Here is a 16475-nt window from a genome sequence, read left to right on the forward strand (position 1 = left end):
GCTCGGCTTCTTACTTAGGTTTTACCAAACGAAGTTGAATCAGTACCAAACAACACGCTAGTACCATACGAGAAAAAAACTGAATGGAATATGAACACTCCCCACATTTGCTTTTTCGAGACAACCCAAGCTCTAGCCATCTCCCCATGTAGTTGTAGTACCCTGTTCTCTGTAGAGCAAACAGACAGTCACCATCTATTTTGGGAGATAATCCGCAATCGCTCTGTGACTTTCAGATGTATATGCATTGTCACTTAGACGTAGTGCTAGGAAGGGATCTCTGGCTCGCCGGGAGAAACCCATTTGCATCTTACGACAAGCGCTATTGGTTGGATAAGCCAGGAGAACCGGAGGGAGAGAGAGGGGGGGAGAGAGAGAGATCTGCGTCCATGGTAAACTGAGTTCATCGATTGCTCTCAGTGCATCAATGAAAGCAGTCGTGGTGTAAATCAGCACAACGGAATTGCTTCCGCCGGGCAATCCAATCCAGCTAGCTGTAAAAGGATTTGGAGACAATGCCGATGTAGCAGCAAGCATTAAGGGGCATGCTCGTTGATGCTTCCTCAGCCACCCAAGCGGAAGCCCTAGCTCTCCTTCAAACCCTAGATCTGCTCTCCTCTCGAACAGAACAGTTTCTGCAAGTACAATCAGACTGTCTTCCACTCGTGCAAGCGGTGCTAGATTCGAAGGAGTTAAACTGGGAACTAAAGCCTCTCACGGACCGGGCCCAAAGTAAACTGAAGGAGTTCCACCACATTTCCTTGGCCCACTGCACCAGAAACGCAAACAGGGCCGCGGATTGGCTTGCCAAAGCTTGTCGCTTAAATTATCTTCCCAAGAATTGGTTGTATAATCCCCCGCCTGCTCTACTAGACCTTTTAAGCACTGACGCTTTTGATGTATTCCCTAAACATTTCAAGAAGTAAATCCAATATCGTATTTCAGATCAAAAATAAAAAAAAAAATGCGACAAAGCAAGTACCTAACTGGCCTGATTTCGGTTTCTCTGCGGCTGCTGTGCGACATAACATGGCAGGAGGTAAATACATAGGAATAATGATGCCACGTTATGAGGAGGAACATTTAACATGTTGCTGCGCAATCACGGTGCAATCTCCACCTCCTATGACTTGTGCAACATACGAGGTTTTAGTATTCCTACCATATAAAGTACATCCCCAGTTCAATGTCGAAGATGAAAATGACAAGGAGTCGATTGACATTCCGGAGATCCAGACGAGCACGTAAGACTGGTACAAGTGAGCCCAAAAATTTCCTACACCAATTGTTGTCTCTCCTAGTCCTCTTCGTCAGAGACTTCCCAGTCATTTCTGGCAAATGAATTAACTCGAAACGACTTTGCAGTATTGGCAAAAGAGAGTTTCACGATAACCTCAGATATCGTCATCGTTCGATTATGACACGGATGTCTTTAAGTGTTAGGTATCGATGCCTATAGCTTGATAAAACGTGATGGAGAGCGAGCGAACTCACTCGTAGAACCACCTATGCTGTATCGGATTCATCTCGTAGAGCTGGTCAAGAACTGCCCTTCCAGCTTTATATGTGAAATGGTTGAGAATTCGCTGCAGATAGGAAACACAAAATTCCAGCCAACCCACCTCTAATAAACAAGGCACCCAGACTAGTAAAGAGCATTTATTATGGTTACTGGACTACGGACATTCGCTTAAGAGGGCATACCGATAACGCAATATGTTAATTTATGAATTGATTAAGTTCTGTTTCATAATGTACTGATCATTTTCGTTGGTTTTATATTGAATTTTCAATGTAAAAATATATGATGTCCTCTACTGGTATGAATGAGAATGTGTTTTAGTGTATGTAAGATGCAACATAAGTTCCAGAAAAAATTATACTAGAAATGTCGTAACTTTTGTATGATACTTATTTAAGTGTCAAAATTTTTCGCTGGATTAGTTAAGTATCGCTCACTTAAGTCCCTATTCTAACAAATTGTCGTAGGTGGTTTTTTAAATTAACTTTGATTACAGCATGGGTTTTTCGAAAATTTTCTAAGTCCAAAAAGAGAGGGGCCAAAACAAGTGGTTTTGACCCTTTTGTTCTCCAAATTCATTTGAAATCGAAAACCCTAAATTCTGAAAAGGGAAACGCTCGTGTGACAAGCTTGAGCAGTGGATGGGTTCGGCATGAGATGAGCAGAGAGGAGAGGTTCAAGCTTTATGAGATAAGTCACGAAGCGGAGATCGGTCGAATCGGCTTTTTTTTTTTTTTTTTTTTTTTTCTGTCGGTGGTCGAATCGGCTTTAAGTGTGGTCAAAATGATGACAAGTCTAACAATGCAATGCCGGGAGTTGCGCTTTATTTGGAGGAATCCCAAAGAAATTCGTGCATTTGGGACGTGAATCGCCATGGGCCTTATCGGAATCCTGCAAATGGCAAAGAAATTTAAGGCGACCGACATGGAATGCTGGGGCATTAATGAGAGAGAAATCGCCCGCATCTTCCTTTACCGAGAGAGATCTCTCCTTTTTGGCCATTACTTTGGAGAAAATATTGGGTACTGCTAGGATTTCATGGTGCCAAATTCCTAGTCCAATCATCATCGGAGGCCCTACCTTGCCAGAGCCCTCTAGCACCCTCACCCTCTCGCCTCTCTTCTTTATACTTTATTTTTTCATCTTCTTCCCTCTATTCACGGTCTTCCTCTTTCTCTCTCTCTCTCTCCTCCACCAGCCCCACATTCCCTTCTCCGACCTGCTCGAGCCTGACCTCGGACCTGCCGCTGCTGCCTTCGACACGTCATCTCATCTATGCCTCCATCTTCACCTGCTCCTTCTCTGACCTCCAGCACCCTCTGCATCCATAACTGCATCAACGAATTACATCGCTGCCTCCGCTCGGAGGTCAAGGCCCTACGCCACATCGATGAACCATGTCGCCACCTCATTTGTTGTCTAAATCGACCCTAGTCGACCTCAAACCAACTCAAATTTAATGTCAAGCTAAGCTTTAGATCACAAATCTAGGACTCGCTCAACCATAGGTCCAAAACTTGAGGCCCCAATTCGTCAGCCAAGCTCAAGCTCGACGACAAAGGGCTAAAGCAGTGGCAAAGTGGTCGATTTAAACAACAGTGGGAAGTGGGGGGCTAACTTTGTTGTCGTCCCATCGGAGTGAAAGAAAAGAAGAAGAAAAAATAAAAGAAAAAAGAAGAGACGGAAGAGAGAGGCGAGAGGATTCTGGCACAGTAAAGCTCGGGCAATACATGTCATCTCGTGAGTAAACTAGGATTTTGACATTGTGGAATCCTAGTGGCACCCGATATTTTTTCACTTTCAATTGATTTTTATGAAGTACTTAGTCACGTAATTATTCAATCTATTTGAATAGATTTTTACGAAGTACTCTAGTAGAGATTGCGAAAAAATGATTTTACGCAAAATGATTGTGATAACGGCGAGGACGGACTTTCATTTGAATGAACAAGAACGGTATGATCAGCTCCTATTTATCTTTTCCTTTTTCCTTTTTAAAAAAAATTAAAAAGCTTAAAGATATTAAGACCGACAAAATGCTCCGTTAAAAGTAAATGAAAGTCATTTCTTTTCATAATTTGTTTTAGTAGCTTCATTAACTTATTATTAACAAGTTTTTGGCTCGAAAGATGAACGAAGAAAACCCTTTCTTCGCTCCCCCTCTCTTCGAATTTCGAACATTCATTTTCATAATTTTTCTTTTTTTAATGAAAAAGTTCAGGAGGAGGGGAGGTTACCCATTGCCAAGGTCAGGGCATACTACAAGCATAGAAAGTCTTAAAGGAGATCCCTCAAAATTTCGAACATTCTTTTTCGTAAATCTTTTCGAATAAAAAAAGTTCAGGAGAAGGGGAGGTTACCTCATGCCAAGGTCAGGGCATACCACAAGCATAGAAAGTCCCATAGGAGATCCCCCAGAAATTCGAACGGTCATTTTCGTAAGTCTTTTTTAATTAAAAAAGGTCAAGAGGAGGGGAGATTACCTCATGCCAAGGTGAGGACATACCACGAGCGTAGAAAGTCTTATTTGGTTTTTCGCCATTTTACATTGATATAAAAAAAGTAGCTCGAATTTTGTACTTTTGCTATTAGGTATTAACATAAATAAATGGAGGTTTCTTCAACAAAATCTATCGTGTGGACCAGTGCAGTGGGTAGTTGTTAGGTTTTTCACCAAAATTAGTTAGGCGTTCTTCAAGGATTATATAGCTTTCGCTTAAATATTTTCATAATAGAGGAAAAGCTTCGCTTCCAGTAATTATGGAACTCATTAGGGGTTATCGCAATAATAACGGGAGGTTCCCATCGTCCATACCATATTTATTAATTAATTATTACGAAAAAGAGCGAGAATAGGCAGTCGTAAGGTTTTTAACCAAAATTAAACCCCAAATAATTTCTTTTTTTCTTCTCAGGTTGTACAGCTTTCACTTATACATTTCTTCTAATATTCCAACCAAATATTTTTGTGTAAATCCACGAAATCATAGAGAAAAAACTTGTCATCCACAAGGTGGATAAAGTGATTAATCTAGTCCGACCAAAAAAAAAAAAAAAAGTGATCAATCCAGCCATGGTAATTTCTTATTTGAATCACAACATCTTTGATACTGAAATCACCTTGGAAGGCCATGCCTTAATCGATGCATTAGATTTCGAAAAAAAAAAAAAAAAAACGATGCACATGGACAAGACGGATCGTCGGAAAGCCAAAAGTGATGTCCAATTCGAAGTCCCTTTACATTACCGTGCCGTGCCAAAAGTCAAATGCAGGGGTCACAATCTTTAGGACAATTATTAATCCCATTGCGTCACGTATAGGGGCACACAAATTATCAGCTACAGAAGGAACTACGCAAAGGAAAGCTACAACCCGATTATCTCCGCCGTTCGATCTGCCTAACTCGGTCACCCCCATTCTGGACAGGGATCTCTCCCTAGGGACCTCGTGCGCCTCTACTCGCTTGCTAAGCTATTATTCAAACCAGCCTCTCAAGCGATCCCACCAAACAGGGACATTCCACGTCACCATGTTATCTACGCTTGTGCCTCCACGCGAGACAACATTTTGTTTCCGTAACTGTTTCAGTTGAAAACCCATGCAAATGACAATTCAGTTATTAACCTTTTAATGTTTCCAAATTAGTCCGAAAACATAGTCCTTCATATCAATTTTTACTAAAAAATTGCTAAAGTGACTACATGTCATGTAAAACTACTAGCAATGACTAGATGGCTACATTAGCAATTTCTTGTGAAAATTGAATTGAAATGACTACATGAGAATTTCGTGTATAACTGAATTGACATTCGTACAATAAATTTATGATTGATTGGATAATTTTTCTTAAAAATATATAAGGATGCTATGCGACTCATCGTTCGTCATATTTCACATATTGTTGCTAATCTGACTTGCATGTGGGTGAAAATTTGAAAGTATTCCATGTTATTATGCAGGACATAGATGTTCTTTATATTTATGTGACCACCCTATAGACTCGGCCTCATATGAAGCTTTTTCCTAGCTTGATCAATGAACATAATCAAATTTTGAGGGCCAACAACTAGTTAAGGTGCCATGTTGAAAGACTTCCTAGCTACTTACAGCTTGGTGGGATGCATTCCACATTAAAGGCCGTAAAAAATTATTTTAATAATGGCGAGGACGGACTTACATTTGAGAGAATGTGAACCGAATGATTAACTACGGTTTTTTTTTTTTTTTTTTAGGGGACTTTTACCTAAAGCCAATTTATTTTTTTTGCCATTCCAAAATGATAAGTGTCAATGTTGAACATCAATATACTACTTCTATACATTTCAAAAATCCAACTTCCAATTTCAATTACCATCAATGAATCTAATGAAGGCGGTTAGTAGCAATCGCCTTTTGGTTGGCTCCTTAGAATGAAGGACAATTAGTTAGATGTGGCAAAAAGGGCATTTTTCGATTCAATCAACACAAGAAGTATGCAAAGAGATTATCATACTTGGGCCCATAGAGGTTAGCTTCCTTCTATATCTATACATGGAAATGCCAATGGACAACAAACAAAGATGCCATACTAAGAAAGCAGACTTCCACACTCATGCCATTAGGCTATCAAAATAAATAAAAATAGATAAGTGCTGCAGAAGTCTTAAAACTTGTCATAAAAATGCAATTGAGTTATAAAACTTGCAAAAAGTGCAATTAAATCATAAAACTTGTCAAAATATTTTAATTTAGTCTTAAAATCAACGTTGTCAAATTTCCTAACGGAAAAAGTTGACGTGGCGTGGAAGTGACTTTTTTTAATCGTTACTCTCTCCTACATGGCGAATAGTAAAAAAAAATTCCATTAGGAAATTTGACGACGTCGGTTTTGGGACTCGATTGAAATATTTTGACAAGTTTTAGGACTTAATTGCACTTTTGCAAGTTTTAGGACTTAATTGCATTTTTGTGATAATTTTTAGGATTTCCACAATACTTATCCCTTGGGAAAATGAGACGAATAATCCTTAAACTTTGGCTCAACATATAATGTCATATTTAAATTTTTAATTCGTTCAATATGACAATTAAAATTCCTTAATCTTTGATCTAATCCTTAGACTTACAATTTGTTCAATCTAGTCATTCAACTTTCACAACAAGATCAAATCAATCCTTCAGTACTATTCACACGTTTTTAATATTACACTATTGCCCAGATTTTAGAATATATTTTTTATTTCAATCTATTTCCTAATTAAATAAAAAAAAAATGCTACCTTTTTTTTTTTTTGCATTTTTACATTTTTTGTCTTCTATAAATAGTTCCATTTATGTATGTTTTAACCGATGATATCTTTAATAGTAAAAATATAACCCCATTTAGAGTTTCATCGTGTTTATATTCCTTTAATTTTTAAAATAGTATTATCATAAAAATATCTAATAACAATATTAGTTTATCTATAGATTTCCTGTACTAATACTGATCCAAAACGTGTTCCAGCTTTTTTATACAAAACTTGTGTTTTGAGTTCTATTAATTAAAGTTAGTTAAATAAGTAAATCAGGAAATTAATATAGCAAGAGTATCAACTTTTACAATTTTGAATGAGGTTTTACTTTATCATTCTATGGATCATGAACTAAAACATATTCTAATGGAACTATCGTAATATTTATAAAGACGGGAAACATAAAAAAGTAATGAAAAGATATTTATGTTTTTTTTTTGTTGATTTATGAAATGGATTATAATGAAAAGTTATTATAAAATCTGAGGAATAGTGTAATTATGGAAAACCTCTGATTTTTTTATAATGAAAAATTGAGAGATTAGATTGAACAAATTAAAAGTTTATGGAATAGATTGAACTCTATGAATAGTTCAATAACTACATTGACCGAATTAAAAATTCAAAGATGAATGTCATATATTAGGCCAAAATTTAGGAGACTATTGATGTCATTTTTTATAAGGTTTTTAACCAAAATCAAGACTTGTGTAAGTTTCTCCAATATATGGCGTTTCTCACGGATTATATTGCTTTCGGTCAAATATTTCTTTCCTCTTTTTTCAATTAAATACTTTCGTGTGAATCCATCAGATAATTGAGAAAAGCTTGCCATCCACTAATACGGAATTCATCGGTGGTTATCAAAATATACAATAAATGGAGGTTTCTTCTATGAAATTCGTCAAGTACACCGTATTTATCAATTAATTATTATTAACTGGAGGGCGAACGGTAGTTGTAAGGTCTCCAACCAAACTAAGGACCCATTATAAATTTCTTTTTTCTTCACGGATTATACAGCTTTCGCTTATTCATTAAATATTATCTTCCTCCTTTGCCAGCTAAATATTTTTTAGTAATTCCATGAAATAAATAGAGAAAAGGTTACCATCCAAGGGCTTTGGATTAAAATGAGTACCATCAACGGGTTTCGGATTAGAATGGTAGGTTTGATTATGCAATCTCGTATTCGAATTATAACACGTCGCATTTAGGATAATCTCGGGAGGCCTCGCTTTTTGAAACGAAATCTTATCTAATACATGCGGACAAGAAGGTTTACGCAAATTGACGGAAATCATTCGAGCTAGAAAACCCGGATCGACAAATTACTACTATTAGTAAAGTTATGTCCAATTCAAAAGTCCCTTTTACACTGTGCCGTCTAAAACGGCAATTTCATGGTCACAATCTTTATGACAACATGGGGAAAAAACTTGCAACGCCTCATCTTTCCCCGTTCAATCTGCCTATCTCAGTCGCCACATTTATAGTGGGCAGTTTTTTGGGGACTTCGTGCGTCTCTACTCGCTTGCTAAGCTATTATTCAAACCAGACTCTCAAGCAATTGCACCAAACGGTAAAGCTGTATATATCACAATGTCACATGCTTATGACTCTTTGTAAGTCGAACTCACATTTTTTTTTCTGCCAAATTAAAAATGGTGAATTATATTTTCTCGAATTATACTTTCAACATTATTTTGCCCTTTTCTTCCCTTTCCTTCATTGTGATGCATAGCGGCAATGTGCACGGTTAGTAAGACTTAAAAACGGGGAAAGTTACTAAGTATTCTAGGCTCTGTTTTTTTTTTTATAAAGAATGAATAATTTGGAAAATATATATATTTTAAAATAATCGCTTATACCGCTTGTAGAAATTGATGAACAAAAAGTATTTTTAACATTGATGAAAATATATAGATATAAATTGTTATCGGTAATTAAAATAGTTTTAATTGTCTAAATATTTTAAGCGGGGCAAGTAATCATTTGTAGTAAAATATTTTTCAAATTATCATCGTTCAGAAAACAAACAAAGCCTTTGTTTAGGGAATTTTTTTTAAATAAGTTATACTCCAAACCGTCATTATCTACAAGACTCTACAATTTCAAATACGACCAAGGAAATTAATTTGAGGGAAATTCCAGTAATATGGCCTATTTTGGACAACTAAAATTCGATCAATATATAATGAAAATTAGATAGGATGGTTTATGTACACATGCTAAAATGGGGAAAATTATTATTGCAGTATTCAAATTTTGAGGTGGGGGACCCTGGACGTGGAATTTATACGTTCGAAATTTGGAAAATAAATTATGGAGCAATCTAATATTGGGAAAAATATATCTAAAATAAAGGTCCATATTGGACCAACACACTCTCCTCACTTTGGTTGGTATGGTAAGTAGAGAGGAGCGAGGCGGCATGGCAGAAGATCATGTGGAGCGTTTGATGGACAAGTAACGGAGCAACGCACCATACCAAACACCCCCCAAAGTCACGTGCCGTCTGGCCTCCCAGTCTTGTTGGGTGCGACGCCGCGCACGTGACTCCCCAGCTACCCCTCCCTCCCCCTACCTATCTCCCTCGCCTTGTATAAAGCCCCCGCCTCGACAGTCCAACATTCCACCGCAGCATCGACACACTCCTCTGCCTCTTCCGACTACCGAAACCCTCCTCCACCACAGCTTTCCGGGCCTCCGGCGAAAGAGAAAGAGAGAGAGAGTGGAAGAATGGTGACTGTGGAGGAAGTCCGCCGTGCCCAGCGGGCCGAGGGCCCTGCCACGATCATGGCGATCGGGACGGCCACCCCGCCCAACTGCGTCGACCAGAGCGCGTACCCGGACTACTACTTCCGGATCACCAACAGCGAGCACAAGACCGAGCTGAAGGAGAAGTTCAAGCGCATGTGTAAGCATCGCATACACACATATGCTCTCTCTCTCTCTCTCTCTCTCTCTCTCTCTCCTTGTTTCGACCCTGTGGTTCTTAATCGAAATTTTCATATATTGCTTCTCTTCCAAAGAAAAAGGAGTATTTGCATAAGCATAGAACACTCGAATCCACTGAAAGATTTGTGCGTACTTATTCCGTCGCTGTTATTATCTAGATAAGATGTGATTTCAACGTTTCCTTTTAAGTAGGATCCTCGCTAATTAAAGAGGGACAAAGACGAAGAAGGATATCTGTCATTAATTAGGAAAAGAATGGAAGCATTCCTTCTTGCACATCATAAAGTAATGGAAAGGAAAGAGAGAACAATGAAAATCAACGACTATTAAATGCGTTTAGGCAAATCGGGTCATTGTCTATCCAATCAATCGTCGTTTAGGTGTTCAGGTATAGCTCATCGTTGCAACTGGGGTTGCTGTGACGTATTCGCATGGGTATTTTATGTAGTACACAGAATGAGATACGTACCTTAACCTACGTGTAAGAATCTAAGTAGCGAAAGTCATCTCAATCTTTTTTGACTTCTATGCTTTCATTAAGCTGAGCGTATAATGGTATCTGACCGAGGAATCTTGTCCTAAATCATGCTGATTTTCAGGCGAGAAGTCAATGATCAAGAAGCGGTACATGCACTTGACCGAGGATATCTTGAAAGAGAACCCCAACATCTGCGCCTACATGGCACCCTCGCTGGACGCCAGGCAGGACATGGTGGTGGTGGAAGTCCCGAAGCTCGGCAAGGAGGCGGCCGTCAAGGCCATCAAGGAGTGGGGCCAGCCCAAGTCCAAGGTCACCCACCTGATCTTCTGCACCACCAGCGGCGTCGACATGCCCGGCGCCGACTACCAGCTCACCAAGCTGCTCGGCCTCCGCCCCTCCGTCAAGCGGTACATGATGTACCAGCAGGGCTGCTTCGCCGGCGGCACGGTCCTCCGCCTGGCCAAGGACCTGGCCGAGAACAACAAGGGGGCCCGCGTCCTCGTCGTGTGCTCCGAGATCACTGCCGTCACCTTCCGCGGCCCCACCGACACCCACCTCGACAGCCTCGTGGGGCAGGCCCTGTTCGGGGACGGCGCGGCGGCCGTCATCGTGGGGGCCGACCCGGTGCCCGGCGTCGAAAAGCCGATGTTCGAGCTCGTCTCGACGGCCCAGACCATACTCCCGGACAGCGACGGGGCCATCGACGGGCACCTCCGGGAGGTGGGGCTCACGTTCCACCTCCTCAAGGACGTCCCCGGGCTCATCTCGAAGAACATCGAGAAGAGCCTGGTGGAGGCCTTCCAGCCGCTCGGCATCTCGGACTGGAACTCCCTCTTCTGGATCGCGCATCCCGGCGGGCCGGCCATCCTGGACCAGGTCGAGGAGAAGCTGAAGCTCAAGGCCGAGAAGCTGCGCGCGACGCGCCACGTGCTGAGCGAGTATGGCAACATGTCGAGCGCCTGCGTGCTGTTCATCCTGGACGAGATGAGGAAGAAGTCGACCGAGGACGGGCTGAAGACCACCGGCGAGGGGCTCGAGTGGGGCGTGTTGTTCGGGTTCGGCCCCGGGCTCACCGTCGAGACCGTGGTCCTCCACAGCCTCGCGGCGCAGGCTTAAGCAACGCTCTCCCTCTCTCCACCTTTGTCATTGATTTGGTTTGTCATCAATTTCCCTGAATTTTCTTTCCATCTTCTCTTCTTTTTCTTTCTCTTTTTTTTTTTTCTTTACTTTGAGTCATCAATGTGCGCATTTTCAGTGTCGGAAAAGGGGTTGGGGTTGCAATGGCTGAACATGGTCGCCTTTGGGCTGCATCGAAATAAATGGTGTGGGGAGCATGTGTAACAAAAGATTTCCCCAGTAATATTTCATATGCAATATAAATTCAATGTGGTCGGATCGATATTTAGTAGTTTCAATTCCTGTCTAATCGCTCCATTGTTTGCTGCCGCCTTGATCTTGTTACCTCAAGATGAGAAAGATGGAAAATGTGGCATTCAAGCTCGACCACAGTATCTTAAAAGCACATTTTAAAAAGCAAGTACGAAGGGGTGTACGAGGATCAATTTTCAGGAGAAATTACTAATTTTTATCATAAACCTATTATGTGAATGGTGCATTGGTGATATCGAGCGGCAATTGGTTGGAAGACAACATTGAAATCACATAAAGTTTAGAACTACATTAGCAAAATTGGAAAGTTCAAAATTTGATTAACATTCGTACAAAAAGTTTAGTATTAATTTGATTATCATCCCTGATTTACAAAGGTGAATGTTATTTTGCAACATGAATTATATATATAAATGACTAAAAGTTGTAGAAAAAATTAAAGCTACAAAATTAGGCACACTACCGCTTAGAGTTGTAATTTGCAACTAAATGTCAAATTCTTAAGGACTAATCACACTTTTCTATTTCTAGAAGTTCTCTCTCTATCTCTCGATGACATAGTTGCTTTTGATAGAAGAAAAGAGTATTGTAAGACTTGTGAATCATTAACAAAATTTTGGTCTTGTGAATAGATATCAATTTTTTAGAGACTAATTCTAGCTCCAAAAGTTCTCTCTCTATCTCTTAACGACAGAGTTGCTTTCGACAAAAGAAAAGAGTATTGTATGACTTATCAATTATATAAACAAAATTTTGGTCTTGTGAATAGATATCAATTTTTTAGAGACTAATCTCTATCTCTTAACGACAGGGTTGCTTTCGACAAAAGAAAAGAGTATTGTGTGACGTAACAATCATATAAACAAACTTTTGCTCTTGTAAATAGATATCAAGTTCTTAGGGACTAATCAAACTTTTTTAACTATACAAGTCTTCTCTCTATCTTGATGACTAAGCTATTTTTGACGGACAAAAATATGCGTATGATTTATGGATTGTACAAATCAAATCCGGCTCCACCTTTGATAACGCGAATCGCACAATAAACTCATAATGATTGAAATAGTATCGATCAACGGGGTTTATAAATGATGCAATAATTTTCGTGATAATAGACTACCTAGTCCTGTCACGAGGCTGCAGCAACCTCAAATGTCTCGTTCAATACATGAGCTCATCAAGCAATGGCTTAATTCCTTATAGACGAAGCAAAACGAAACTTCAACCCCCTCCACTTTCAAACAGTCACGTGACAACAGATGGTCAACCACCAAAGCCACTTGCCGCGCAGCTTCTCCATCACGTGACTCCCAGCTACCCCATGGCGCTCCAGCTCTTTACCCACGTCTTAAAAGACGCCGCTCGATGCTCTCCCATTGCCCCACCGATACCTTTTTCAGTACCACTCCCACTCTTAACTCGTTCCATTCGCCGCCGCCGCCGCCGCCGCCACCGCCACCACCTACACTTGCTTTGGGGCGAAACAATGGTCACCATGAGGAACTCCGCTGCGTGCAACAGGCTGACGGTCCCGCCACGATCATGGCCATTGGGCCGGTGAACCGGCCGAACCGCATCGACCAGAGCACTTACCCGGATCGTTACTTCCGGTTCGCGAACAACGAGCACATGACGGAGTTGAAGGAGAAGTTTAAGCGAATGTGGAGGCATGTGGAAGCTTTCCTTTGTGTTCCTCAGTCGAATAAACCTAGTCATTGGTCCACGTGTTGCGTGGACTTGAGCAAGTACGCTGATCCTGAGCAGCGCATGATGCATTCTTATAGGGATCCAACGTCTTGTTGTATGAATTGAAAAAGAAAATGCGTAGACTCATTATATTGCTCATAATATGTAGAAAGCAAATCACTGTACTTAGGAAACGTGTGATGACTATGTTTATTGAAGTATCGTCCTACATCGCTTGATAATAAGTCTCAAATATTCTTTATATTCATAAGATCTCACTCCACCAATTCATGTGATTGGACTTTCTAACAACGTTGCTTAAGTAGTGTTTAGCGTGGACTTATTAATAATGCATAAAAAGCCAAATAGAGAAAGTTAAATGAAAATGTCTCAAGTTAATAAGTTGAAGAAGTTTTGGGGAAAAAATGATAATAAGATTAATTTTACGTACGCGGGCGGTGTAATCCTTTTCTCCACAACCTATATTTATCCCCACTTATCTAGATAATTAGTCAACTTTTTGAATTATAAATACCCACATCAAGGGTGACGGAAAATCCTAAATAACGAGAGAAAGAGTAAAACTTTTTTTAATTTTTCATAGATCTTGAAATTAAAGAGAAGAAAATAATGCACGTACCACATCATATGGCGAGGAAAAGGAATAGAGAGGTGATGGGAGAAATTGAAAGTAGTAAATATTTAATGAAGTGTTATTTTAAAGGTGAAATGAAATTTAACAGATTTAACGGTTCAAATGCGGTGGCAGTCAATATATCTTTAGATGCATATAACGGGACAAGGATCTCAGACAATATAATAGACTTCTTTGATGGGGAAAACCATCTAGACACGTCTGTGAATAACTTGTCGATAATGGGATCAAGAAAATCTTGTCTTGAATCGAGGATCCACACATTTTCAGGTGAAAAGTCAATGATCAAGAAGCACCACACGTAACTGACCGAGGAGACGTTGAAAGAGAATCCTTAAACTTGTGACTACATGGAACCCTCATGGGACGCTAGGAATGACATGATGGCGGTCGAAGTCCCAAAGCTTGGCAAGGAAGCGGCCACAAAGGCCACCAAAGATTGGGGCCAACCCAAGTCCAAGGTCACCCACTTGGTCTTTTGCACCACCTGCGGGGGTCGACATGCCGGGTGTGGCCTCGGCCCGATGGTGAAGCATTACATGATGTACCCGCGACGCAGTGGTGCGGGGGGGAACGGTCCTCCGACTGGCCAAGGACCTGTCGGAGAACAACTGGGGGGGCCCGTGTTCTAGGTTTGGTTTTTGGAATCATTTTGCAAAAATACAAATACCTTTTAGGTGAAATAGAGTTTTCCAAAATATAAATAACATTTGTAAAATTTTCATTGAGAAATAACTTTGGCCAAAATACGATTTGATAAAATTTGCATTTGTAAATGACTTTTTATTAAATTAAAAAAAAAATTGCATTTTTTTTTAAAGTCCGCCCACCTGGACCATCGAGATATGGCGGTCGGACGGTTCGGGGTCGTGCGACCCGGCGACCATCGCCTGGCCACGGGATTTAGGCCATCACGCCCTGGGTCGCACGACCGGGTATCACCTAAGGTTTGGCGATGGTCGCCGGGGTCGAGCGACCCTTAAGTGGCGGCCGCCGGCGTGCACGACCCCATTGGCCTTCAATTGACTTCTCCACCGAAGAAGATGAACAGTAACTAGAACTTGCATTCCAAAAATGCAATTCCCAAAAGACCGCTAGACCTACTTTGGACTAAGGGCCCTTAGAGTCATATGGAGATGCAATTGCATCTTGCTAAAGTCGTCCAAAAAATCAAACCAAACGCGTTTGCATTTGGCCAAGAGACTTTAGAGTCCGAAAGCCTATTCCCAAAGCCAAACCAAATGGGGCCCTAGTGGTGTGCTCCAAGATTAGCGCCATCACCTTCCACGGGCCGAGTAAGGCCCACCTGGATAGTCTTGTGGGCGAGGCCTTATTCGGGGACGGCGCCGATGCCGGAGCTGGTCTTCACACCCCAAACAATACTCCCAGACAGCGTCGGGGCTATTAACGGCCATCTCCGTGAAGCCGGGCTCGTTTTCCACCTCCTCAAGGATGTTTCTAGGCTCATCTCGGAGAACATCGAGGAGGGGCCTCGCGGAGGCTTTTCGACCTCTGGGCATCTTGGACTGGAACTCACTCTTCTGTATCGCCCAACCCGGTGGGCCCATGATCTTGGATCGGGTAGAGGCGAAATTGGGCCTAAGCCCGAGAAGTTGCGCGCAACACGGCATGTGACGAGGGAAGATGGGAATATGTCAAGCCCATCCGTCTTGTTTATTTTGGATGATATGAGGAAGAAGTCCGCTGAAGATGCGCTCAAGACCACCAGGGAGGGGCTCGAGCCTCGAATGGGGTGTGCTGGTTGCTTTTGGGCCTGGGCTCCACTATTGAGACGGTGGTTCTCCATAGCCTGAGTCTCCCTTGGAGTTTTAAAGCTTACCGAGCTTGTATTTCTTTTCAATAATTGTTAACTCATTCACGTGCCATCTTGAGTGTCCACAGTGGTGCTAGGGCTTCTCTGAGGAAAAAAGAGTTCATCCTATTTCCGACGTTACTTCTACTTGGCACTAACCCTTTCGCAAGACAGGAGAGTTTCAGGTGCGAACCTCCTCAATGGAGTAATATCAATGGAATAATGTTGATATAATGTCGATATTCTTTCCTTTTTTAGAGTTTCTCTCTCGAGTTGGGTCAATAAAGCAAAAAAGAGTTCATCCTATTTTCGGTGTTACTTCTACTTGATACTAACCCTTTTGTAAGACAACAAGAGTATTAGGTGCCACTCTCCTCAATGGAGTAATTAATATCAATGAAGTAATGTTGATATTCTTTCCTTTTTAGGGTTTCTCTCTCGAATTGGGTCAATCAAGAAAAAAGAGTTTATCCTTCTACTTGATACTAAACCTTTCGCAATACAAAAGAGTTTTGGGTGTAAACCTCCTCAATAGAGTAATATCAATGGAATAATGTTGATATTCTTTCTTTTTTAACGAAATTTGGTCTACTTCTCTGGTGATGTTTCAACATAAGTTCACTCGTTATTTATTAGATTTTGAAAACACAAACACTTTTAATTTGTTGATAATCTATCATAGATCAATGCTTAA

General features: G+C 40.9%; 1 protein-coding gene and 1 pseudogene across 1 annotated transcript; both read left to right on the top strand.

Annotated features, from left to right (window-relative positions):
* The first annotated feature begins 9429 nt into the window (after positions 1–9429).
* LOC104414362 (chalcone synthase 1) lies at positions 9430–11653 on the top strand. The gene is made up of 2 exons (XM_010025436.3): positions 9430–9716; positions 10357–11653. The coding sequence occupies exons 1-2, from the start codon at positions 9539–9541 to the stop codon at positions 11352–11354; spliced, it is 1176 nt and encodes a 391-aa protein (XP_010023738.1). The 5' UTR covers positions 9430–9538; the 3' UTR covers positions 11355–11653.
* Positions 11654–12992: 1339 nt separating this feature from the next.
* On the top strand, positions 12993–15832 carry LOC104417143 (annotated as a pseudogene).
* The last annotated feature ends 643 nt before the right edge of the window (positions 15833–16475 follow it).

The sequence above is a fragment of the Eucalyptus grandis genome, chromosome 8 (genome assembly GCF_016545825.1).
Source record: "Eucalyptus grandis isolate ANBG69807.140 chromosome 8, ASM1654582v1, whole genome shotgun sequence".
Classification (NCBI taxonomy): domain Eukaryota; kingdom Viridiplantae; phylum Streptophyta; class Magnoliopsida; order Myrtales; family Myrtaceae; genus Eucalyptus; species Eucalyptus grandis.